Source organism: Mercenaria mercenaria, chromosome 5, assembly GCF_021730395.1.
Source record: "Mercenaria mercenaria strain notata chromosome 5, MADL_Memer_1, whole genome shotgun sequence".
Taxonomy (NCBI): Eukaryota; Metazoa; Mollusca; class Bivalvia; order Venerida; family Veneridae; genus Mercenaria; species Mercenaria mercenaria.
The window spans coordinates 47109344-47134879 of NC_069365.1; the positions used below are offsets into that span (position 1 = coordinate 47109344).

At 34.8% G+C, this 25536-nt stretch overlaps 2 protein-coding genes across 2 annotated transcripts in view; one reads left to right on the top strand and one right to left on the bottom strand.

Annotated features, from left to right (window-relative positions):
- Window positions 1–11477, top strand: part of LOC123557155 (uncharacterized) — a 28316-nt gene extending 16839 nt beyond the window's left edge. The window contains exons 7-9 of the mRNA XM_053543422.1: window positions 2276–2394; window positions 4374–4526; window positions 8741–11477. Of these exons, the coding sequence (XP_053399397.1) occupies window positions 2276–2394; window positions 4374–4526; window positions 8741–8930 (462 nt within the window). The 3' untranslated portion in view covers window positions 8931–11477. The remainder of the gene's footprint in view (window positions 1–2275; window positions 2395–4373; window positions 4527–8740) is intronic.
- Window positions 11478–11522: 45 nt separating this feature from the next.
- Window positions 11523–24565, bottom strand: LOC123558383 (chymotrypsin-1-like). Its single transcript, XM_045350263.2, has 7 exons — window positions 24562–24565; window positions 23873–24125; window positions 18737–18827; window positions 18372–18477; window positions 17810–17878; window positions 12584–12729; window positions 11523–11793 (listed from the first exon to the last, which is right to left on the bottom strand). Exons 1-7 carry the CDS (start codon window positions 24563–24565, stop codon window positions 11641–11643), a joined length of 822 nt encoding a protein of 273 aa, XP_045206198.2. The 3' UTR covers window positions 11523–11640.
- Between the last annotated feature and the right edge of the window lie 971 nt (window positions 24566–25536).

Here is a 25536-nt window from a genome sequence, read left to right on the forward strand (position 1 = left end):
AACATCATGACGTCTTTCCTGTTTACGGATGTTGGTTTCCCACGCTTTGTTTAAATATGCTGCTATAAGAAATAATTCTAAAAAGAAAACCGTTCAATTGATCTTATTTTTATTATTTTTCTTGAAAATGGGATGCAAGAAAAAGGTTCTATCACTGGTTGTAGGTGCAGATAGGAATATCCGGCTTGAGCCTCGTTACCGCCTAAACACCCTCGAGGCCAGAAATTCCCATCTGTACCTACAGCCAGTGAAAGAATCTTATATTCTTCAAAAAGGACCAAAGTTTCTGTATGACATAAATGTTGTTGATATGACTTAGGACCCTACACAAAAAACAAATTGCTTTGATATAGAGGAAATGTCCATGTTGATACACCTCTTATGTGGGGAAGTTGAGTTATTTGCAGAGCACAGGTAAATGCTGCTAAGTAAGCCAGAAAGATTGGTAAGGTTAAATAATAAATTACAGGCTTTGATTGAAATTGGTGTTAATAAAACAACAACAACAATAACCATTTATTTTAAAATCTTCTAAATAATTCTGTCTAACCTTGTAGAGAAGAGGGTACAATTTTTTCCTGGCTTTAGAATTTCATCACTCACTAGGGCGGAGAATTTTCACGACCAACGTTGTTAAATTCAAAGTCATTCTATATTTAGTTTTTTTATTTGTCTTAAAGTTGTAATTTAACTGCAGAAGACAGCTTGATACTTATGAGGAAGGGGAAAAGTACAGCATGGAGTTAGTATATTTACAACTGTTCTTCCGGAAGTAATTTTAAACATATTTATTAAAAACTAAACAAAGCAAGTTGAGAGACATAAACAACAGTTGCTTTTAATCAAAAGTAGATAACTAGTTAAAGCAGTATATACTGATAAAAAGTGGACAGATATGATAATTTATAATTATTTACTAGTCAACATGTTTTTATTGTTCCTGAGAAGGAAAAAAAAGAGCAATACCAACAGGATATAATGCTTTACAACCAAAAATATATTATTCTGAACTGCTGCTAAAGATACTGTGTTGAACTATGATAAATATTATGCTGATGCTGAGCAACTTAGAATGTTATGTTGAATTTACTAATTTAAAAGATATGCTGAGTAACTTGGGATATTTTGCTGAACTACTAGAAATATCATATTTAACAACTTAGGATATTATGCTGAATAACTTAGGAAATATGGAAGATATGCTGAACTTTTATAAATATGAAATATATGCTGAACTTTTATAAATATGAAATATATGCTGAACTTCAATAAATGTTATGCTTAACAACCTAGGATATTTAATTTTATTATACCTCAATTAAATGTCCAATGCAAATTTCCCATTAGTTTAACTTAAATAATATATTATATTCCCCAGTGATTTTATATCACATGCACAAAATCGTTATTTCTGCGCAGGTGATATGATCCATAATTTCATATCACATGCGCAACGATGTTATTTTGTTTTTCTGCGCATGTGATATTATTTTTTCATATCACCCGTTGAAAGATTGATACTTTCGCATTGATTAAAAGACTGAGTCGATAAATTTTCAGACAAGGCGCTTATATAATTATACGTTAGGATTAAATTACCCTTTTCTGGTGCTCTTGCATGTGCGAACACGGCCGTTTCTTTTTTAAGCTACGTGCAAAATATTTCTAAAACAATTTTTCATCAAATATTGAATCGAAACTACCACAATAAGTTTGGAAATGATTTAACTAAGAAAATGAGTGCTCACACTTAAACGTTTCCTTTAGAAAAAAGAAAGTTATCGCCGTTTTTCGAGTGCTACTGATTGACGCAATGTTTAAATATTAGAATAAATATAGGGGTCGGCGATATGTAAACGTCTCGACTAAATCTATCAAAAAAGTCTTATTAGCACAGCAAAGTCGCCACAAATTGTGAGTGCTAACAAGTAAAGACTCTTTAATTCTTCATTATTTGTTTAGTTATTAATAAATTATTATGTTGATTTTCCAGTAAATGCTTTGACCCTTATAAGCTTTCGGTATAATAAAATAAATATTGCATTCCTGAGAGGGTGATATGAAAAATGTTCACCCCTCGAAATATGAATATAGACCTCGGCTGGCGCCTCGGTCAATATTCATATATCTCGCGGTGAACATTTTTCATATCAGCCTCTCAGAAATGCAATATTTATATAATGCTGCACAGCTTAGTATTATTATTATGTTGAACTACTGAGGTGTTATGTTGAACTATTCGCTTAAGTTTTTCATTGGTACTTGTATATTTCAGACAGTGATTATGTACATGTTTCTGACAGATGTCACTAATGAAGAAGATTACGATGTTATTACTGGTATAAAGACCAATATGCTACATGTAGTCAGTAGCATGGCTAGAGACTTTGATTGGTAAGTGGTTTAACCCTTACCCTGCTAAATTTCTTTAATGAACTTGTTCATCTTTCAGTTTGGACAGTACCATTGACTGTTAAAAGGGGTGCTTACCAAAAAGATACTGTCATCCTACAAATATAAGACGCACATTTTTTTACAAGATTCTGGTCTTGAAGGACCGATGCGTCCTATATATTGGGATGGAAAAAGACCAAACATTTCCCCCGACTCAAAAATTAAGAAAAATCAATCTTTGTTTACCCCGCGTACCTCTATATTGAAGAGAATTCAAGGGGAATAAATACCAGACTCGGGCATAGCTAATAGCCGGTATCGGGACCCGGCGTCTTACATTACTTTTGTAAAAAATGTAAAATTTAGAGCTCACGTAAAAAAGATAAATAAATGCTGTTTTTCATTAAAATATATTTTACAATGCATTTCTGTAACTGATCATTAAGTTTTTAACAAGACCTGTGTAAAACTTTCCCAGCGTGTTTTCACAAATTTTGCATTAAAATACTTGAAACTCCATATCAGGTAGCCCGGAAATCGATTACCTAATCTTCAAACATAATTTTGATAGTTGTCTATAATCCTCTTGTTCATCGAGAAATTCACGCCCGAGGCATTACTTATCTTACACCTACTGTCACAATTTGCAAACAATTAACCGTTTAATCATACCCGGAGGCAATTGTAAACATGTGCATGTAGACTGATACAATAGAATCATAGTCGCTGATCCGTAATGTTTAAAACAATTTGCAAAGCAGTCTTAAAATTACGTCATGCCAAAGTGTACTTTCGTTTTCACCGGCGTCAATATTCATGGAGTGGTCAGAGGATGCGGCAAATTAGAGTTTATGCTTTTTCAGTTTAAATACTTGCCACAACATCCAAAAACATAGACAATGATTAAGCAAAAACCGGCGAGTTCTTGGAAACTATAGCGAATTACGGACAAACATAAATTCGGATAAGTGATAAATGGGTATAAGCATTTTTCCAGAATTCTGCTGATATTTTTTCACTGCGTCCTATACACGAGTGCGACCTATATTCGGCCGATTACGGTACTGACTGAATGGCAAACAATCACTATCATGATTTACACTGGTCGCAAAGGCAGAATCAGTCGCGCCCAGCATGAACAATATTTAACTTAATTTTAAAATTATTAAAACAGAAATCAAGGTTATATATAAAATTAATGTAAAAAATACTCACAAATCTGGTTTTAGTAGAATTTGATATAAGGAGTCTTAATTTCAGTAAATGCTTTTGAGTGTTTTTCCACATATTTAGTTTATACTAATTTGTTTTAGCTTGATTGTGTTGGAACCACTCTCGAGTCTGCTTCCTGGAAAAACCAGTACAGGTGTCATATGAAAAGTCATGATCGTGACCATGGATTGAGCGGCCTACACTTTATCCACTAGAACTCCGCTCCCCTTCCACATATTTTACACTCTATATTAGGGTTTTTATCAATAAATACTACACAGAATTTATTGAATCACTGAAATATTTCTTTTAAATTCCAATTACTAACAGCTGCAAATTAGCACTTTCAAAATATTAAATTATTTTACATAAAGTCTGTAGGCACTCTCCTTCAAAATAACTAAGGCATTTGGTCAAATTAGACAGGAGTGTTGATTATTATGCCTCTCTAGCAAGTTTTCAGACATCTGCTTGGCATACAAATGTGTTTTAGATCTCAGTTCAAGAAAATAATTGTAGACTGGATAATATTAATCTGCATCATGTCTTTAACTCTTACCCTGCTTAATTTCTATAATGAACATGTCCATCTTTCAATTTGGGCAGACTGCAGGACTGCATGGATGTGCAGGCTGATCATGATCTTCACTGGTCGCAAAGGCAGAATCAATTGTGTCCAGCATGATAAAGCTTAGAATGGTTTTTAATTTTTTGCAATGTTCACAAACAGAGCTGCTTGCAAAGTTTATGAATTACCTTTCTTTCAGTGGCATATGGAGATGTGATTGTCTTTTGATCTGTAAACTTTCCACAATTGATGACAGTTTCTGTGACATGTATGTGGATCATTTACTGTCATGGGCCGTCGACATGGTTCCTGTTTATGGGCTGTTTAACAGCGGAGATATATACCGGTGGAGGTAACATTGTTTTGCATTCAATGGGTTATGCCTCAAGGTAGACATCAAAGTTTTCAAATATTTAAAGTGCCACATACATATACTGTGAAATCATTTAACCCTTAGCCTGCTAAATACCTAAAATGGACTGGTCCATCATTCAATTTGGGCAATACCATTTATTATTCAAAGGGGTGTTCACTGAAAAATTACTAACTGAATAGCGAACAGTGCAGACCATGATCAGACTGCACGGATGTGCAGGCTGATCTTGGTCTGCAATGGTCGCAAAGGCAGAATCACTTGCCACCAGCAGGCTAAGGGTTAATTTTGTGGGCCAAAAATTCAGTGGTATCAGCTAAAATCACAGTTTTGTGGGGCCTTGAATTTCTAGAATTCAAATTTTAGAGATAAAATTATTGGGAATTTTGTTTGGTCATTGATTTAGATATTGTGAATTGACGTAACCATGGAAACTCCAGAAAATAAGTCCCCCACAAATATTAGTGTTTTCACTGTTATACTTAAAATAAACCAGTAAAGTTACCATCTTTTTTTAAGAGTGTAGTAAAATTTACTTGTGTGACTATTTACCACTTTCGGAGAGCTTTTCTACACATATTACAAACCAGACCAGCGTTTCTGTGAATAAATATAGCCTAGATATCATTGAATCATTTCAGTTTTACTTTCTACTTACAATAATTCACAACTGAAAGCACTTTCTAAAATTTTAAAAATTTGACGTAATTTTTGAAGCATAAGCTCATTAGATTATTTTTGTTGGGGTTTTGTAAGTCACAATAACTTTACTATGAACTTCTGACTTTTATTATCTGAGGAAGACCCCAAGACACTCATTTCGGCTTAAATTCAGACTAAGAACCACTGACTTTTTTCAAGTCAGCTAGATTTCTTCATCACATAAAGAATCTGACACTGTTGAGGCCTAAATCCACATATACAGTACAGAACAATGTAGTGCTTGTGCTGTTACTATACAGTACATGATAATATAGTGCATGTGCTGTTACTATACAGTACAATATAATGTAGTGCTTGTACTGTTACTATACACTATACAATAATGTAGAGTGTGTGCTGCTACTACACAGTACATGATAATGTAGTGCATTTGCAGTTACTACACAGTACACAATAATGTAGTGTTTGTGCTGTTACTATACACTATACAATAATGTAGTGCTTGTGCTGTTACTATACAGTACAGGATAATATAGTGCTTGTGCTGTTACTATACACTATACAATAATATAGTGCTTGTGCTGTTACTATACAGGACAGGATAATGTAGTGCTTGTGCTGTTACTATACAATAATGTAGTGCTTGTGCTGTTACTATACACTTGCAATAATGTAGTGTTTGTGCTGTTACTACACAATACAGGATAATATAGTGCTTGTGCTGTTACTATACACTATACAATAATATAGTGCTTGTGCTGTTACTATACAGTACATGATAATGTTGTGCATGTGCAGTTACTACACAGTACACAATAATGTAGTACTTGTGCTGTTACTATACACTAGACAACAATGTAGTGCTTGTGCTGTTACTATACGGGTACATGATAATGTAGTGCTTATGCTGTTACTACACAGAACACAATAATGTACTGCATGTGCAGTTCCTACACAGTACACAATAATGTAGTGCTTGTGCTGTTACTATACACTATACAATAATTTAGTGCTTGTGCTGTTACTACACAGTACATGATAATTTACTGCATGTGCTGTTACTACACAGTACACAATAATGTAGTGCTTATGCTGTTACTACACAGTACACAATAATGTAGTGCTTGTGCTTTTACTATACAATTATGTACTGTATGTGCTGTTACTGCACAGTACACAATAATGTAGTGTTTGTACTGTTACTACACAGTTAATGTAGTGCTTGTGCTGTTACTATACACTATACAATAATGTTGTGCTTGTGCTGTTACTACACAGTACATGATAACGTAGTGCATTTGCAGTTACTACACAGTACACAATAATGTAGTGATAATGTACTGCATCTGCTGTTACTATACAGTACACAATAATGTAGTGCTTGTGCTGTTACTATACACTATACAATAATGTAGTCATTGTAGTGTTGTGTTGTTACTACACAGTACATGATAATTTGCTGCATGTTCTGTTACTATACAGTACACAATAATGTAATGCTTATGCTGTTACTACACAGTACACAATAATGTAGTGCTTGTGCTGTTACTATACAATAATGTACTGCATGTGCTGTTTCTGCACGGTACACAATAATGCAGTGCTGTTACTACACAGTACATGATAATGTGCTGTTAATACACAGTACACAATAATGTAGTGCTTGTGCTGTCACTAAATGCATGTGCTCTTACTATACAGTACACAATAATGTAGTGCTTTTGTTGTAACTATACAATAATGTAGTGCATGTGCTCTTACTACACTGTACAGAATAATGTAGTGCTTGTGCTCTTACTATACAATGATATACTGCATGTGCTGTTACTACACAGTACACAATAATGTAGTGCTTGTGTTGTTACTATACACTATACAATAATGCAGTGCATGTGCTGTTACTACACAGTACACAGTAATGTAGTGCTTGTGCTGTTACTGTACAATAATATACTGCATTTGCTGTTACTGCACAGTACACAATAATGTAGTGCTTGTGTTGTTACTATACACTGTACAATAATGCACTACATGTGCTGTTACTACACAGTACACAATAATGTAGTGCTTGTGCTGTTACTATACAATAATATACTGCATTTGCTGTTACTGCACAGTACACAATAATGTAGTGCTTGTGTTGTTACTATACGCTGTACAATAATGCAGGCAGCCCGCCCGCTTAGCTCAGTAGGTAGAGTGTTGGTCTACGCATCGCGAGGTCGCGAGTTCGATCCTCGGGCTGTTCTCTGTGACTATTTCATAAACGACATTGTGTCTGACATCATTAGTCCTCCATCTCTGATTCATGTGGGGAGGTTGGCAGTTACTTGCGGAGAACAGGTTTGTACTGGTACAGAATCCAGGAACACTGGTTAGATTAACTGCCCGCCGTTACATGACTGAAATACTGTTGAAAAATGGCGTTAAACCCAAAACAAACAAACAAAACAATAATGCAGTGCATGTGCTGTTACTACACAGTACACAATAATTAATTGCATATGCTGTTACTATACAGTACACAGTAATGTAGCGCTTGTGCTTTTTCTATACAATACACTATAATATAGTGCTTGTCCTGTTACTATACATTACACAACAATGTAGTGCCTGTACTGTTATTATACGGTACACAATAATGTAGTGCTTGTAATGTTACTACCGGTATACAGTACATGGTGATGTAGTGCATGTCCTGCTACTTTACAGTATACGATAATGTAGTGCTTGTGCTGTTACTATACAGTACCTGATAATGTAGTGCTTGTCCTGTTACTGCACAGTTTACGATAATGTAGTGCTTGTGCTGTTACTATACAGTACACAATAATGTAGTGCTTGTGCTGTTACTATACAGTACCTGATAATGTAGTGCTTGTCCTGTTACTGTACAGTTTACAATAATGTAGTGCATGTGCTGTTACTATACAGTATACAATAATTTAGTGCTTGTCCTGTTTGTAATCAGTACATAATGATGTAGTGCATGTCCTGTTACTCTACAGTATACAATAATATAGTGCTTGTGCTGTTACTATATACTACACAACAATGTAGTGCTTGTACTGTTACTATACAGTACACAATAATGTAGTGCTTGTGCAGTTACTATACAGTAGTTAAGTTTTTATGAAAGCAGAAACGTCAGTGTTTTTCCATATTGATGTCTGAATTTCATATTGGGTGCGTGACATCATTTTAATGTCTGTTGTTGCATATCTGTTTATTCACGCAGTTTTGTCAATTTTATTAAAGCTATTTAACAAGATAGTAATATTTATATCGTATTATTATATTATATTATATATGAATATATTAAGATATAATGTTAATATGTGTAGATACCTATGTAAAAAGATAATGAGCTTTGCATTGAGAAATATACACTCATTCTTTAGCGGAAGAATATTGAACTCTTGAAGTCGCGTAATATTTCTGCTGCAGAACTCACGCATGTTTCTTGATACATAACTAATAACCTATTGATATCTAACAATTTATAGAATAAATTGCATTTTTATTTTCAGGCATAAAGAAGAACAACTGAACATTAGATACAGTTACACAGAACTACAGACACACTTGATACATATATTTCACAGCTTCAGAACACTCAAAATGAAAGTAGAACAAACATTTAATGAGCTGTCTAAACAAACATTTTTTAACGTTTACAAAGATTTATTAAAGGACTGCGATGAGGTTATGACTGGATAATTTTGTGATCATGTTGCCGTACAAAATGTGATTATATACCAGTAAATTCCTTACCGAATTGCTGGTAGTGATAACTTTATTATTTTTGACAATGCTAAAATTGTACAGTGGTGCCCTAATAGGGTACTATTCATAATGAGTTTTGTTACATGAATATTCTCAAATATGATCGACAAACAAATTTAAATCTGTCATGACCACTGACTATTAATCCCAATAATTGGAAATAAATCAGCTACTAAACACAAATTACTAAAATGTGAATGAGTGTGTTGTTGAAAAATTTGCAAAATATTAATGATGCAAAAGTTACTTAATCATTAATACTGTGAAATCATAAATATTTGTCGAAGACTAATTTTTATGGATTTCATGGTTTAGTGGATCCTTGAAATTAAATCTCAACAAAAAAGTAAAATTTCAATTCATTTTCTATGCCCCCCCCCCCAACACACACACACATTTTTGTGGGGGGTGGGGGCATATAGCGTTGCTGCTGTCAGTAGGTATGTATATCCATACATCCTGAAATCTTGTGTGTCCTACTCCTGCCACACTTTTAGTCTGATTTGCTTCAAACATTCACAGACGAACAAGCTAGATTTGCAGATGACCATAAAGGAAGGATTTATTCAGTGATTACTTTTACTGCAGTTATAGCTCTTTCAAATTAATAGTTTTGATATATAGAATATACAAAAACAATCTTGTGTGTTCAACTCCTCATACAAGGCTTGGATTCAAAGTTGCTCAGATACACAACCTTATCTGAATACAATTTGCTTCTAACTTTTGATCGAACATCCTTCATGTAAAGATTGTCTTTACTAAAAACTCTGCTATTTAGAGGATGGCACAGTATGTGGGGGCATCTGTGTCCAATGGACACAATTCTAGTTTGTTGAAAATTTAAAATCCATGAATTCATATCCCCACGAAATAGCAATTTGGACAAAAAACCCACAAAATTTCAGGCCCACATAATTAAATGATTTAACAATAGTTTATCTCTGATTGATGAGAATATCTCTGTAATAACTTGTTACATAAGAGGTATTGTGAAATCATTTCATTTTGTGGGCATGGCAAAACTGTTATTTTTGGGGGATTTGAACTTGTGGGAATAGAATTAATGAAAATTGAATGTGTTTGTTGAGAATTGTTTTTCGTAAATTAACACAACCAGGAAAATAAGTCCCTTGTGGTTAGTATAATTTTTATACGCCTGTCTCTGAAAGTCTGACGAGAGGGGCGTATTATGTGAACACCCGCGACGGGTGGGCAGGTGGCGTCCAAAGCATGTCAGCTCTCCAAGTCAACAGTTTTCATCAGATCTTCACCAAACTTGCTAACAATGTTTGTGGGCGTAATATCAAGACCAAGTTTGATAACCAGCCAAATCGCCCCAGGCACTCTTTGATTATGACCCTTAAATTACTCGAAAAACAGCGAATTAAGTCGAACAGTTTTCATACGATCTTCACCAAACTTGCTGACAATGTTTGTGGGCATAATATCTCGGCTAAGTTCGATAACCAGCCAAATCGCCTCAGGCACTTGTGGATTATGGCCCTTGAATTACTCTAAAAACAGCAAATTTAGCCTTGTCCGCTCTCTAAGTCAAATGGTTTTCATCCAGTCTTCACCAAACTTGTTGACAATTTTTGTGGGTATAATATCTCGGCAAAGTTTGATAACCAGCCAAATCACCTCAGGCACTCTTGGATTATGCCCCTTGAATTAGGCCAAGTTTGATGACGGGCGTATTTTGTGACAGTCTGGCACTTTTGTTTGCTTTAGTGGAGTAATTGTGTCTCCCACCACACAGTTATGTAGGAGACATATTGATTTACTCCTGTCTGTCTGTGTGTGTGTCTGTCTGTCTGTCACAAAGATTGTCCGCACTCTAAGTCGAACATTTCTTATCTGATCTTCACCAAACTTGAACAAAATGTGTTTGCCAATAAGTGGTCGTCCAGGTTCAATAACTAGCCAAATCGGCCCAGGCACTTCGGAATTATGGCCCTTAAATTACCAAAAAACACTCGGACTTCTTGCGCATTTTTGACACCAAAAGGACCCCTATACTACTTTAGAAGTTGTATAGGGATCCTTTTGGTGTCAAAAATGTGCATGCGCTCTAGTAGTATAGGAGTCCTTTTGGGGTCCTTTATGTGCTTGTGCTCTAAGTAAACAGTTACTGTATATAAAGAATGACTTACTATTTAGATGATTAGGCAGTTGTGGGAGACATGCGCTTTTCTCAAAAGCAGCTCTAGTTTATAATTGCTTTGATTAAGATGAAACATATTTTGCACCCAGGACCATGTGTGGCCAGATGCACTGCACTGGACCACGTATTACCAGATGCATTGGACCATGTTTTGCCAGACATAAAATTATGTTTTCATGATGTTTGCTATACTGGTATCATATGTACCACTAATACATTGCTAAAACAAGAACTGCATTTTTTGTTCATTTTGGTGTATTGTAATAAATGTTTTTTCTTCTACAATGAAAAATAAAATATTTTTATTACTAGCAGCAGATTCTTCATGTAGTAGTATACAGTATCAGATTTTTTTAAACATCACTGGTACCAGAAAAAAGTCACATTTATACATTTGTCATTCCTTTATTTTATTTTTTTGTTCCTAAGTACATAAACAGTACAAAATAAATCTAAGGCTTGCTATTCAATAACTATCTATAAATATTTTTTGATCCATTTTCTGAGAGCAGAAACCCTTGCGTAAACGTTAAAACCATCCCAACAATCTTCACTGCCATATGAGACAATTCCCACTTGATAAGCTTTCCTCTGTCTGTCAAAACACATCAACGGTCCTCCACTGTCTCCCTGAAAAAGAAACAAATTCTGATCTTAAACCGGGAACTTGTAAATTCTAAACTTGTGTAGGATCACAACAGGAGTTTGCTCTCTATCAGCCTGTCTCAGCATATGTACAGTACCATAACTGACTACATGTGTCTTAACATAAAATATATGTTTGCTACTGTCTCGCTGTGGTTTAATATTAGATAAATGTTTGCTACTCTCTGCATGTAGTTTAATATAAAATAAATCTATGCTGCTGTCTAGATGTGGCTTAATATAAAATAAATGTATGCTACTTTCTGGATGTGGTTTAATATAAATATTACAGTTATATATTAGAATATTGTGCAGTTAACTCCTCCTATAATTTTCATAATACATGTATTGAAATCAGACTTGATAAACATCCTCAACATGAAACATAGGACGCTCATGCCTGCTTATATTTTCTGGTGTTATGGCCCTATTTTGAACTTCGAATCACTACATCTGAACTTTGTGTACTTATCTCCTACAGTTTTCATTCTGTTGAAATGATGAATTAAAAACAAAAGACATAGTAGTAAATATTTGAAGGATGAAGGTTTTGATGTCTGAGAAAAAAATGAAATATTTTACGGACACTTTAGTTTGGCAATAGAAAAACTATTACATAAGGGAGAGTTACGATCCAAATTTTTGTTTGGTCACTAATGCAGCATTTTCATCTGATTTATTGAACAATAAAGAAAGTACCGGTACAATAGATTAAAGTCAGATATTTTAATGCTAACCTAAATATTACAAGGAGAAAAGAAAATAAAATACTCACACTGCAAGCTCCTTCCCCTTCATCCAAGGAACACACCATATAATTTGTAAACTTGGCTTTATACTTCTTTGCCAGTTTTGAGCATGTACTTTTTCCCTTCATTGTTACGGCTGCTTCCTTAGCTTTATTAGGAGTAGAGTCCCAGTCTGAAATCAAAAGTTCATGATTGAGTACTGTAAATTCACTTAATTTCACGAGCAAGATATTTCATGGTTTGGACCGTTCAGAGCTATTAATTTGTGGATTTTGACCATGGAACAAAAAGCAGTAGGAATTTTACTGGTTTATTGGGTTTAAAATTCTTGGGTTGATTCAAGCTTGAAACCCTCAAAAATTAGTACCTCGTGAATATTTATGATTTTGCAATACTTGTTTGACAATCGAAATTACGACTCCACCTTATTACTAGTATCTGAAAAAAAAAAGCTGTTTGGTGCCTATTTGAGCCGCGCCATGGGGAAACCAACATAGTGGCTTTGCGACCAGCATGGATCCAGACCAGCCTGCGCATCCGCGCAGTCTGGTCAGGCTCCATGCTGTTCGCTTACGGTTTCTCTAATTGCAGTAGGTTTTAAAAGCGAACAGCATGGATCCTGACCAGACTGCGCAGATGCGCAGGCTGGTCTGGATCAATGCTGGTCGCAAAGCCACTATGTTGGTTTTCCCATGGCACGGCTCATTTGTCTTTCCTGCTAAGATATGTGGTAGAAATGGAGACGGATCTTATTTCACATTTCAAACCTACCACATTTACATGATTGTACTGGTAATATTATTTGAATTATTTGCCGAAGACGGAATCTCATTTTATTTTAAAACATTGTTTTTTCCTGCTTCATCGAAAACATGTTTATTTTCACTGAAATTCTTCTGTAAACAGTGATATTTTGCTTCTTGTGTTATTTCAAAATGATTAGTAGATTCTACCAAACTCCATGGAAATACAGATATCCAAACTTTACTCACAAATTATGAACAAGTATGGTTGGCCATCCTAATCAAAAATAAGTATTTTCATTAAAACAGAAAAAAAATTCTAAAACAAAGTCAAACACCGCCAAGCTCTCTCATAATTTATTACTTACACTGCAGTCAAAATATTTTCACTGCACTCAAATTATCTGGCCTACCTTAGGTAAAAAATAATCATTCTTTTTTCATAGAACTTACACATTTTAACAGCAATGAAAAATACATTTTCACTGCAGCGAAAATTGTATTTGAAGAGTGCAGTGAAAATCATTTTACCGCTGTAATTATGCGTTTTTACCGCAATAAAGATAATTTTAATTGCAGTGAAAATCATTTTGAGAACAATGAAAGTCAGTTTTACCGCAGTAATAATACATTCTTACCGCAGCGAAAATTATTTAAATGCTGTTGAAATAAGTATTTTTAAGATTCATTGATTTAAAGGTTGGCTGTCATCATCAAAGTTATCAAATTAAATTATTTTGAAAACAGAGAAAGTATTTTTTGTGCAGTTTAAATATCTAAATAAGAGAGCTTGGCCAGTGTTTGGTTTTAGCCTTACTGCACTAAAAATATTTTTGCCATCCATAAATGAATAAAACTTCAAGACACCGAAACAGAGAGAGCATTATACGCAACAAACCACGGGTTAAAAAAAAACTAAGCTGATTGTTAGATATAAACAGAAATCTTAATTAATATATTAAGCATTAAAGATAAACTACAAGGGCTTTCGCCCACACAGGCATTTTGGTGGCCTGGGATTGGAGAGGGAGGGAGGGGTTGTTAACGGGATGGGTTGAAATAGGATATTTAGGTGGAGGCAGGGTGTGGGTAAGAGGGAATATTATAAATCTGGTATAATAATGATTAAGAAAATATGGTTGGTCTTTATGTCACCTCCCTCCCTTTCAGTTGTTTCACTTCATTATGAGCCTACATTCAGCTTAGTAAGTTTCGTACTTTTTCAATGCAGCTCTAAATAGGTCAGCCTCTAGGAATATTTACACGTAGAATCTACTTGAAAAAAAGAAACAATTTTATAAATGTACCAATTGTGACTGGTTGAAAAAGAAGGGTAAACATTAACTGGACTTAGTTTTACTGTATCAAATAGATTTGACAACTGCCAAAATAAAAGACAAGCTTTCAACAGTGATACTCGTTCTTCTATCATATTTTAATAGACAGCCCAACTCCTCACTTTTTTTTCAAGAAAAAGTGCTGCTTCTTATATTGCTTTATTTTCTCTTTTTTTCTCAGAAGGCTAAATGTTCATTTTTGGATTGGGATCACTCGAGATTTCAATGGAATTTTGCACAGTTGTCCCCACTATTCAAAGATAAACTACAAGGGCTGTCGCCCACTCAGGCATTTTGGTGACCTGGGATGGGAGAGGGAGGGAGGGGTTGTTAACGAGATGGGGTGAAATAGGATATTTAGGTGGAGGCAGGGTGTGGGTAAGAGGGAATCTAAGAAACAATATGGGCCATTCCATGAGAAAACCTGTATAAGTGACATGATATAACTATTGTATAATTAGTAGTGTAAAATACTGAAAAATCACTTTTTTTCTTATGTTTTTTTCTTATGTTGCTCCAGAAACTAGAAACTAATATATTGTAATGTGTCATCTAAGACAAATCAAATTCTACCATATTTTTCATATAAATTTTGGTTCTGTTGTCATGGCAACAGAAATTCCAAAGCACCCATGTGTCATGAAAATATAGAGTTGTATAGATAAAAGGCTCGTGATGAAACTAAAAACATATGGTTAAGTTATTTTTCAGTAAAATCGCTTTAAACTGTTCCTAAATATTCAAATATATGATGTTAAGTAAGTGTTGCGCATAATTTGTTCCATTGATGACTTGAAAAATACAGGGCATGCACAATGACGTCATACTGCTTTCATGACGTTCTTCACGTCACGTCTCAAAATACCCTCGGTGACTAACTTAAAAACATTGTAGCTCTTAAGATAGTGAAGATAATCACTTCAAATTTTCGGATTTTAAAGATAAAAGAATGTTCTTTATGAATATGTTATTATCTCAATTTTGAATTTTTTGTCACTAAAACAGGTTTTCTCATGGAACACCCCACATAATATATGCTTATTATAAATTACTTTGAGGAATGTTTAAGAAATTGTTTGGATGAGGGGCGTTATGGGTGCGGAGGTTGTAGAATTTGAGATAGTAGTTAGAAATTGGGTATGAGGGATACCAGTACATTTGTACTAAGAAATATTAAAGAGATATAAGTGAAACTGAGAAGTGTATCATAAAATCTTTAACCAACACTACAAAATCTAAACTCAGTTACCTTGACCTGTGAGGTATCTGACCTCAAACCAGAATATGTCTGCCCCTCACTAAGGTCAATTCTTTTCAGATTTGATGATTATGGGGGGCAGAAGATAAAAGGTATTACAGTATTTAACCCTAGCGACCTTGACCTTTAGGATACCTGACCCTGAACAGTCAGAAATCTATCAATATAATTAAACAAACCTTGATGTGAAATTTTGTGATAATAGCTACAGTAGTTAAGAAGATAATAAAATGAGCCGTGCCATGAGAAAACCAACATAGTGGGTTTGCGACCAGCATGGGTCCAGACCAGCCTGCGCATCCGCGCAGTCTGGTCAGGATCCATGCTGTTCGCTAATAGCTTCTCTAATTGCTATAGGTTTTGAAAGCGAACAGCATGGATCCTGACCAGACTGCGCGGATGCGCAGGCTGGTCTGGATCCATGCTGGTTGCAAACCCACTATGTTGGTTTTCTCATGACACGGCTCATTTAGTGAAATTAAAAAGCTTGCCATAAACCTTTTACCTGAACTAAAACCCTTGATGACCTTAAGGATACCGGATTCTAAATTATCAGATGTCTGCCCCTTACCAAGACAAACCCTTGTTTGAAGTTTGGTGGTGTAGGGGCAGTATAGTGGTGATGAACATAAAGTGACATTAAGAAGTTTGGCATACTGCAACGCCGACACCAACTTTTTAGCTCACCTGAGCAATGCTCAGGTGAATTATTATGATCATTCGATGTCCGGCATCTGTCCATCTGTCTGTTAGCTTGTGTATGCGACAGAAGCTGTATTTTTCAATTGATCATGAAATTTGGTCAGAATGATTGCCTTGTTTAAATATAGGTCCAATTTGAATATGGGTCATCTGGAATCAAAAACTAGGTAAATACTTTTTTAAACTCAAGAGACCACATTTTTGGTCCTAATGAAAATTGGCCAGAATATTTGTTTCCATGAAATCACTGGGTCAAACATGTTTACACTGTTATGGTGTGTCTCTCGGGTGAGCGACCTATGGCCATCTTGGCCCTCTTGTTTATGTACCCCTCCTCCCACGCTTTTAATTAATCTCCCTTTATTGACTGACGTAGTGATTCTGGATTTCCTGCCCGGTCTGTAACTTCTGCAAGAACCATTACTCTACCGTTCTTCATCTTTGAGTTATTTCCCTTTTTAGCATACCTGAGCAATGTGAGTTATTGTGATCGCTCGTTGTCCGTCCTCTGTTGTCTTAGATTTTGTATGCAATAGAGGCTGCATTCTTTACTTGATTTTCATGAAATTTGATCAGAATGATTGCCTTGATGAAATCTAGGTCAAGTTAGAATATTGATATCTGGGATTAAAAACTAGGTCACTAGGTCAAATCAAAGAAAACCCTGTATGCAATAGGGGCTGCATTTTACACTGGATCTTCTTGAAATTTGATCACAATGTTTGTCTTGATGAAATCTAGGTCAGCTTTGAATATGGATTATCTAGGGTTAAAAACAAGGTCACCTGGTCAAAAAAAGAAAAACATTGTGTATGCAATAGGGGTTGCATTTTTCACTGGATCTTCATGAAATTTGATCGGAATGTTTGTCTTGATAAAATCTAGGTCAAGTTCGAATATGGGTCATCTGGGGCCAAAAATTATGTCACCTGGTCGAATCAAAGAAAAATCTGTGTATACAATAGGGGCTGCATTTTTCACTGAATATTCATGGAATTTGATCGGATTGTTTGTCTTGATGAAATCTATTTTAAGTTCGAATATTATACCTCCGTGCAGGCTGATCATGGTCTGCACTGTTCGTTATTCAGTCAGTAAGTTTTCAGTAAACACCCCTTTGAATGATAAGTGGTCCTGCCCAAATTAAATGATGGACCAGTCCATTTTAGAACTTTAGCAGGTTAAAAAAAGCAGTCTCTTGTTCAAACTTACTCTGAGTATCTCCGATGCCAGCGACAACACATTTATTCAGCTTCACCAACGTTTTTTCTTGGGATTTGCCTATAGAAAACAGAAAAACAACTTTTAAAAAATATTTACAATATTGCTAGTTGACTCACACAGTCAGAGCCAGAAAGGGAGATAATAAAACAATGGATATTATAATTATAATTCTGTTTTGCATGTAAATGAAATATTCAAACCTAGGAAACAATTATCAAAGTAGGATTTTTACAAGAAATTAATAATTATTTTATTATATTCTGCAATCACAACAAAAATCAATACTTGTAAATGTCAATATCAACTTTTCTTGTAGAAATAGAAAATCAATAAGTTGTTTATATAGATAATAAAAAAAATATAAATGTAAATTTATGTAATAAATTTTGAAATTCAAATAAGAACTGACTTTTAAGAAGTAGAAGGATAAGTAAACGCGTCTATTTGTGTGTGTTTTTGTTGTTTTTTACTCAGTTTAGAAATCCATGACAAGACAAAAGTCTGACTGAAACCGTTTAATAAGTACAAAATAAAAACCTGAAACACTTACTTGCCAAAGGAATCGCCTTGACATAGTCATTAAATGTAAGTGACTCCTTCAACTTCAGAATCGCAATATCTCTGTCGGTGTCAGCGAGTTTATCGTACATATTATGCTTAAATGAAAAATAAGTATTACGGTGTAAGTTGTGCATAAATGAAACCACGTACATGTAGTTATGGTACGGATTGTGTTTTAATGAAAACACACGTAATATAATAGCTCATCATCCAAACAGAAAATATTAAAAGAAAATTTGAAGTGAATAAAGTGTAAATTTTTATCCCCATATCTTATCACTGCAACGCATTTGAACTCGACTGCATTTTGGATCTTGATTACTTTAAATAATTATGATGAAGTAAATCAGTTACCACTCTAACACGTTGAACTCGCACTATTTGTTCTGTTGATTCCTTTTTGAATGTTTGGTAATCTCCCGCTTTTATTGAATAGTCGCCGAACCTGCAAATGTTAACATATTAACAGCTGTAGATAACAATATGTCATATACCTATTGAATGGCTTGACGGTCAATAAATGATAGTTTTTGAGTATCGATCGCAGGTCGATCAGATGTTTTATTACATTTACCCAGAACAAAAACTTTTAAAGTTTTTTCCCCCAGTTTTGACTTATTAAGTCCGACTTAGACCTGTATTAAATTAGTCCATTGATATATGACATTGTTTTGAGCATTTGAAATATTCACCATTAGGTGGGTCATACCTTAAGTCCGGCTTAGACCTGTATTAAATTAGTCCATTGATATATGACATTGTTTTGAGCATTTGAAATATTCACCATTAGGTGGGTCATACCTTAAGTCCGGCTTAGACCTGTATTAAATTAGTCCATTGATATATGACATTGTTTTGAGCATTTGAAATATTCACCATTAGGTGGGTCATACCTTAAGTCCGACTTAGACCTGTATTTAATTAGTCCATTGATATATGACATTGTTTTGAGCATTTGAAATATTCACCATTAGGTGGGTCATACCTTAAGTCCGGCTTAGACCTGTATTAAATTAGTCCATTGATATATGACATTGTTTTGAGCATTTGAAATATTCACCATTAGGTGGGTCATACCTTAAGTCCGGCTTAGACCTGTATTAAATTAGTCCATTGATATATGACATTGTTTTGAGCATTTGAAATATTCACCATTAGGTGGGTCATACCTTAAGTCCGACTTAGACCTGTATTTAATTAGTCCATTGATATATGACATTGTTTTGAGCATTTGAAATATTCACCATTAGGTGGGTCATACCTTAAGTCCGGCTTAGACCTGTATTAAATTAGTCCATTGATATATGACATTGTTTTGAGCATTTGAAATATTCACCATTAGGTGGGTCATACCTTAAGTCCGGCTTAGACCTGTATTAAATTAGTCCATTGATATATGACATTGTTTTGAGCATTTGAAATATTCACCATTAGGTGGGTCATACCTTAAGTCCGGCTTAGACCTGTATTAAATTAGTCCATTGATATATGACATTGTTTTGAGCATTTGAAATATTCACCATTAGGTGGGTCATACCTTAAGTCCGGCTTAGACCTGTATTAAATTAGTCCATTGATATATGACATTGTTTTGAGCATTTGAAATATTCACCATTAGGTGGGTCATACCTCAAGTCCGGCTTAGACCTGTACTAAATTAGTCCATTGATGTGACTCAAACTATGGTCCTATTTAGGTTTAACTGACCCCACAGATGTCCGAGGGCTGGACTAGTAATGAAGTCCAGTAAGATTTGGTAGATAATATTTTAAAACTTTTTCTCAAATCTGATTCAGAATTCTTTTAAATGGCAAGAACATTATCAATTGTTACATCCACCAAATCCACAACAGGGTATTTTGTGAATTACATGTAATAACATCTGTAAGGAGATCCTTTGAAGGCATATAATGCTACCAACCAAAATAATAGCATTGTCTCAAACATTGAATATGTTTTTTTACAAATTCAACACGTTTAAAAAATTACCATTTACACCAATGCAATAAAAATACTCATTAAATATGTAAATCATACAAATTAACATGTTAAAAAAAACAATACAATAAAAGGTACTCTTTATTGCATTGATAGTAAATGGTAATTTTTAAAACATGTTGAATTTTTGTAACAAAACATACTCTATGTTTGAGACATATACTCAGTGTGTTTTAAAAGACTAAAAATATTGCCGATATTTTTCAGGGTGGTGGGGATGGGGGTGATGGGGGGGAGGGCTTCACCTTCAAGTGTCTGTGATTACATGTTGAAGTCGATTACAATCTCACGAACATATTTTCATCAACATTTCCCAACTTTTATTAAATATTCATTAAAATCAGAACTGACTTTTATTCTTCTCAAAAGGAGGTGTTTCTCAAAATCTTTTATTGAAACGATATAAACATCAATTAGTTATACCGGTATGGGAGAGTCACCGAAATTTCGGCTCTCATGTTCTGCGTTTGACACCACCACTTGAACATTTTAAATTACATTAACGACATCATCATTGGACAAACTGGTCAATTTGCTTTTCTTGTAACGATGTTTGTTTTGTTTTTGGAATTAACGCCGTTTTTCAACAGTAATTTACTTATGTACCGGCGGGCAGTTAACCTTACCAGTGTTCCTGGATTTTGTACCAGTACAAACCTGTTCTCCGCAAGTAACTGCCAACTTCCCCACATGAATCAGAGGTGGAGGACGAATGATTTCAGACACAATGTCTTTTATGAAGTCGTCTCGGAGAACATACGTCCCGCCCGAGGATCGAACTTACGACCCCGCGATCCGTAGATCTGTGCTCTCCCTATTGAGCTAAGCGGGAGGGTTCTTCTAACGATGTAGCGACGTAAATGGATATTCGACGACAACCGTCCAATAAAACTTACCCGAATTTAAGCTTTGTTACACCTCAAAATGGTAGCAACGCATTTTGGTAGTCACTACCAAAATTCGGCCGAGTTTTGGTAGCGACAATATGCGTTGCAAGGGTTATATGATCTGTTAAGGATCATGGAATGGAACGTATTTTGTTAGTTTTTTCTATATCAGGGGCTGTGCTCGTTTTTACATTTACGCACAAAAGAGAGTGATAAAATGAGGGAATGTCTCCTATAAAAATGGTGGAGATGGGGTTCGGATTTCCCTCCCGAGAAAAAAACAACCAAAATGTAGATTCCTGAGCGTGTGAAACGGGCATTTAACGACGCTTCCTATGCAATAATATTGTATTGTTTTGTTGTTTTAATGTGCTAGTAATGTCGGAGGGATAGTCCACCTAAATTTTTTAAAGCACGAACATGCTGAATTCTTTAAAACGAAGTATAAAATTAATGTGAGGAAGGCATGTGGGTCCTCCACCTAGATATTTTTTAAAACATTCCACATAAACATAAATGGTGAATTCTGTGTTTTAAGGGTCTTAAATAAATATTTCCAGCAAAAAAATCTCTTTAAGGTGAGGGGTTTCAAGAGTCCACCACAGATATCTTTGAAACACAACGTAAAAGAATGGTAGAATGTGGGCGTGGGCTTACTCGAATTATTTTCCAAAAACTCAGTTAGATTTAGATTTTATTTTCTGGTGTATACATGCGAGTGGTATTTTGGGGTCCTCTCCGGGCAACGCATGGAAATGGTGGGTTCTGTGTGTTTAGATTGGTAAGAAATATATATCATTTACTCAGAAATGAAGCTTCCTCCGCTATAAGGTATGCAATGTCATGTATCTTATTATTCACCTACATATACAAATGCGAATGGTTTTCTCTAAATATTTATCGCAGATTTTCGCTCGTGCAGTTCTTATCCAAATGTTCACCAGACTTGGTCAGAATGTTAACATCTCGGGCAAGTTCGATAATCAGCTGGATCGTCCCAGTACTTCTGGAGTTAACCCCCTTTAATTGCTCAAATTGCAAGTATTGACAGTCTGCACTTACTTGAGCAGCCACCAAACTTTGTCAGTATGCTGATTCGCAATATATCTCGGCCAAGATCGATAACCAGTCAGATCAACTCAGAAGCTGTAATGTTATGCCCATCGAATAACTCAAAACTGCGAATGTTGACAGTTTCCACACTAACACGTGTGTTTCAACGGTCCCACTTGACTGAATCTAGGGCTGATATATTTTCAAGGTCAAAAGGGCAAGGTCGGATGAGCGAGTTAGTTCCATCATGACGCTCTTTGAAATAATATTGTCCATTCGTCACAAAATATTCTTTTTGTAAATTATGAGATTATTAATAATACCGTTTTGCGTTGGATGTGTACATATCCAACGCATTTTGGTACCACATTTTTGAAAACTACCAAATTGCGTTGAGTGTAACGTATTTTGGTAGTGACTACCAAAACTCGGCCGAATTTTGGTAGTGACTACCAAAATACGTTGCTACCATTTTGAGGTGCAACAGAGCTTCATAAGCGGTAGTCGCGCTTCGTTTAGCACAGACAGATTACCACCTTTATACCCTTTTTATTATGCATATTTCATAAATATATTTTTCACGAAAATCTCGATTTAAATTTTCCATTTGCATAGATTGGGCGTTTTAAAGTCCTTGAGTGTATTCTCTAAATTGCAAAAAAAAAAATCATTTTTTAAAAAGTACAAAATCGAAATTGGTTACTTAAGACCTATTTGTATCATAGCTCGGTGTTTTTTCTTAACAAATTTGGTGTAGGTAAATCGTATACACTGACTACAGGGTGCGGTAACTAAAAGTGTGCAGGTATTTAATACCCGCACGCTAGTTACCGCACTGTTGGATAGGAAAGTATGCCAGCGTGTCTGGAACAGTAGACAGCGAAGTGTATGTAATAGAAAGAGCATTGAAACTCGAGGGTAAACGATTTGTACGAGGGGGCGTAGCCCCCGAGTATAAATTGTTTACCCGAGAGTTTTAATGTTCTTTCTGTTTTGTATCATAGCCATCCATATATGGTAGTTGTAGGCGTTCCACATTGCCATATACAGATTCAGTGAGTCTTAAATCCTTGCTTTACAAATTGTAAAGCCCAGTAAAAATACCAATGCAGAGCAGAAAATTCAATAAAATACACGCTCGCTGTCTACTGTTCCAACATTGGGGCATACTTCCTATCCACACAGTGCGGTAACTAGAGTGCGGTATTAAATACCTGCACCTTTAGTTACCGCACCTGTTCAGAGTATACAATTACTGCACCAAATTTGTTAAGAAAAAACACCAAGCTATGATACAATTTATTGATTTTCTGCTCTAGCATTGGTTTATTTTACCTGGGCTTTACACATTTGTAATGCAAGGATTTCAAGTACTCACTGAACTGCTGTATTTGGCAGTGAGGAACGCCTACAACTACCATATATGGAAGGCTATGATACAAAACAGAAAGAACATTAAAACTCTCGGGTAAACGATTTATACTCGGGGGCTACGCCTTGAGTTTCAATGTTCTTTCTATTACTTAACGCGTCGGATAAAACATAGGTTTACCATTGATTCGGATCCTCTTCGACACAGTGCGCCGCTGTCAGGATGGTATCCTTATTTAATATTGTTCCGCCACATATAAACCCTCCATTATATCTAAGAACTATTAGCCAAGGATATTCTCCCCTATCTGCGAAATTGCCACCAACAATACGATCCTTGTCTCTATCTGTGATACCTTCCGTGTTAGCAGTATCTTCATCTTTGCCCGAAAGATGTTTGGGAAGTTTTTTTACACTTGCTGCCAGTACAGTTCCTGAAAGAGATCGGTACAAAAATTTAATTTTGATTTGATACCGAGATGACACGTCACGAAACAAGACTCGACATAGCACTACACAAGACAACACAATAACATAGCACATTTAACATTGATATTATATTAAACGAACATAAAAACGTGTCCGACGGGGACATTGCTTGTTTATTAGCAAAATGTGATCGACAGAATTTTATTTTAATTTTCGAAATATGTTTGACATGTATCAGTTTAAGTCTGCTAATTGCTGTTATTGCGAAGATAAGATTTCTTTAATACCTCTAAATTTGAAGAGACACATACAATGTATACTATAAATGCAATAGATCTAAGCAGGAATTATATAATATAAAGGCAAACATGGTGAATATACAGATATAATTATGGTACACTATTATTTAGCAAGTGATTAAATTATGTTTTGTATACATACGCATGTTTCATACAGATACAACATTTGTATTCCATTGAATAAGACTTCATAGAAACACATCTAAGTAGATTATACTAATTGGTGATTGCATTTGAATATAAATATCTTTTTTGTGCACGATTATGATATTTTTATTGCACTGCATAAAGCATGCATGAAAATACATGAAAATACATGAAAATACAAATTGTATCTTAATTATATGGATATCTCTCATTTATCAGTATGCTTACCGAAACGAAAAGATAGCATTTTTTTTCTGAGGAAAGCCATAGAGTAAATGTATTGCGGATAATGTTCGTTTTATGCAAATAATAATAAAATATATCAATATCGTTTTTTTTATCATGATTATAATATTTTTAAAATATTGCACTGCATGAAGCATGCATGAAAATACATGAAAAAAAGAGCAAATGTACATATAAATGTATTGCGGATAATGTTCATTTTATACAAAGTGAACTTAAATATTTATTTTGTAAAACGAAACGTAACACATTTAACAATACGTTATACTGTTTATAATTTATCTGATACTATATTAAACTGACAGAAAAGTATGGAACGCCTAAACTACCTTTGCGTGATAATTATTAGTTCGTCACGTGCCATTTCCAATATAATATTATTCTGTACAGATCATAATTTGTTATGTAGATAAAGCAGTTTGTTATGTACATTTGCTAGTTTGTCCTGTACAATTAATAATTCGCCATGTGCATTTTCCTATATATTCGGTATAAATCATAATTTGTTATGTAGATAAAGCAGTTTGTTATGCACAATTGCTAGTTTGTCCTGTACATATTTTGGTTTGTGCTGTGCATTCATTAGTTTGTGCTGTACAATTAATAGTTCGTCATGTTCATTTCCAATATATTCGGTACAAAGCATAAAGTAGTTTGTTATGTACATTTACTAGTTCGTTTGGTACACTTAACAAACTAATAATTATCACGCAAAGACAGTTTA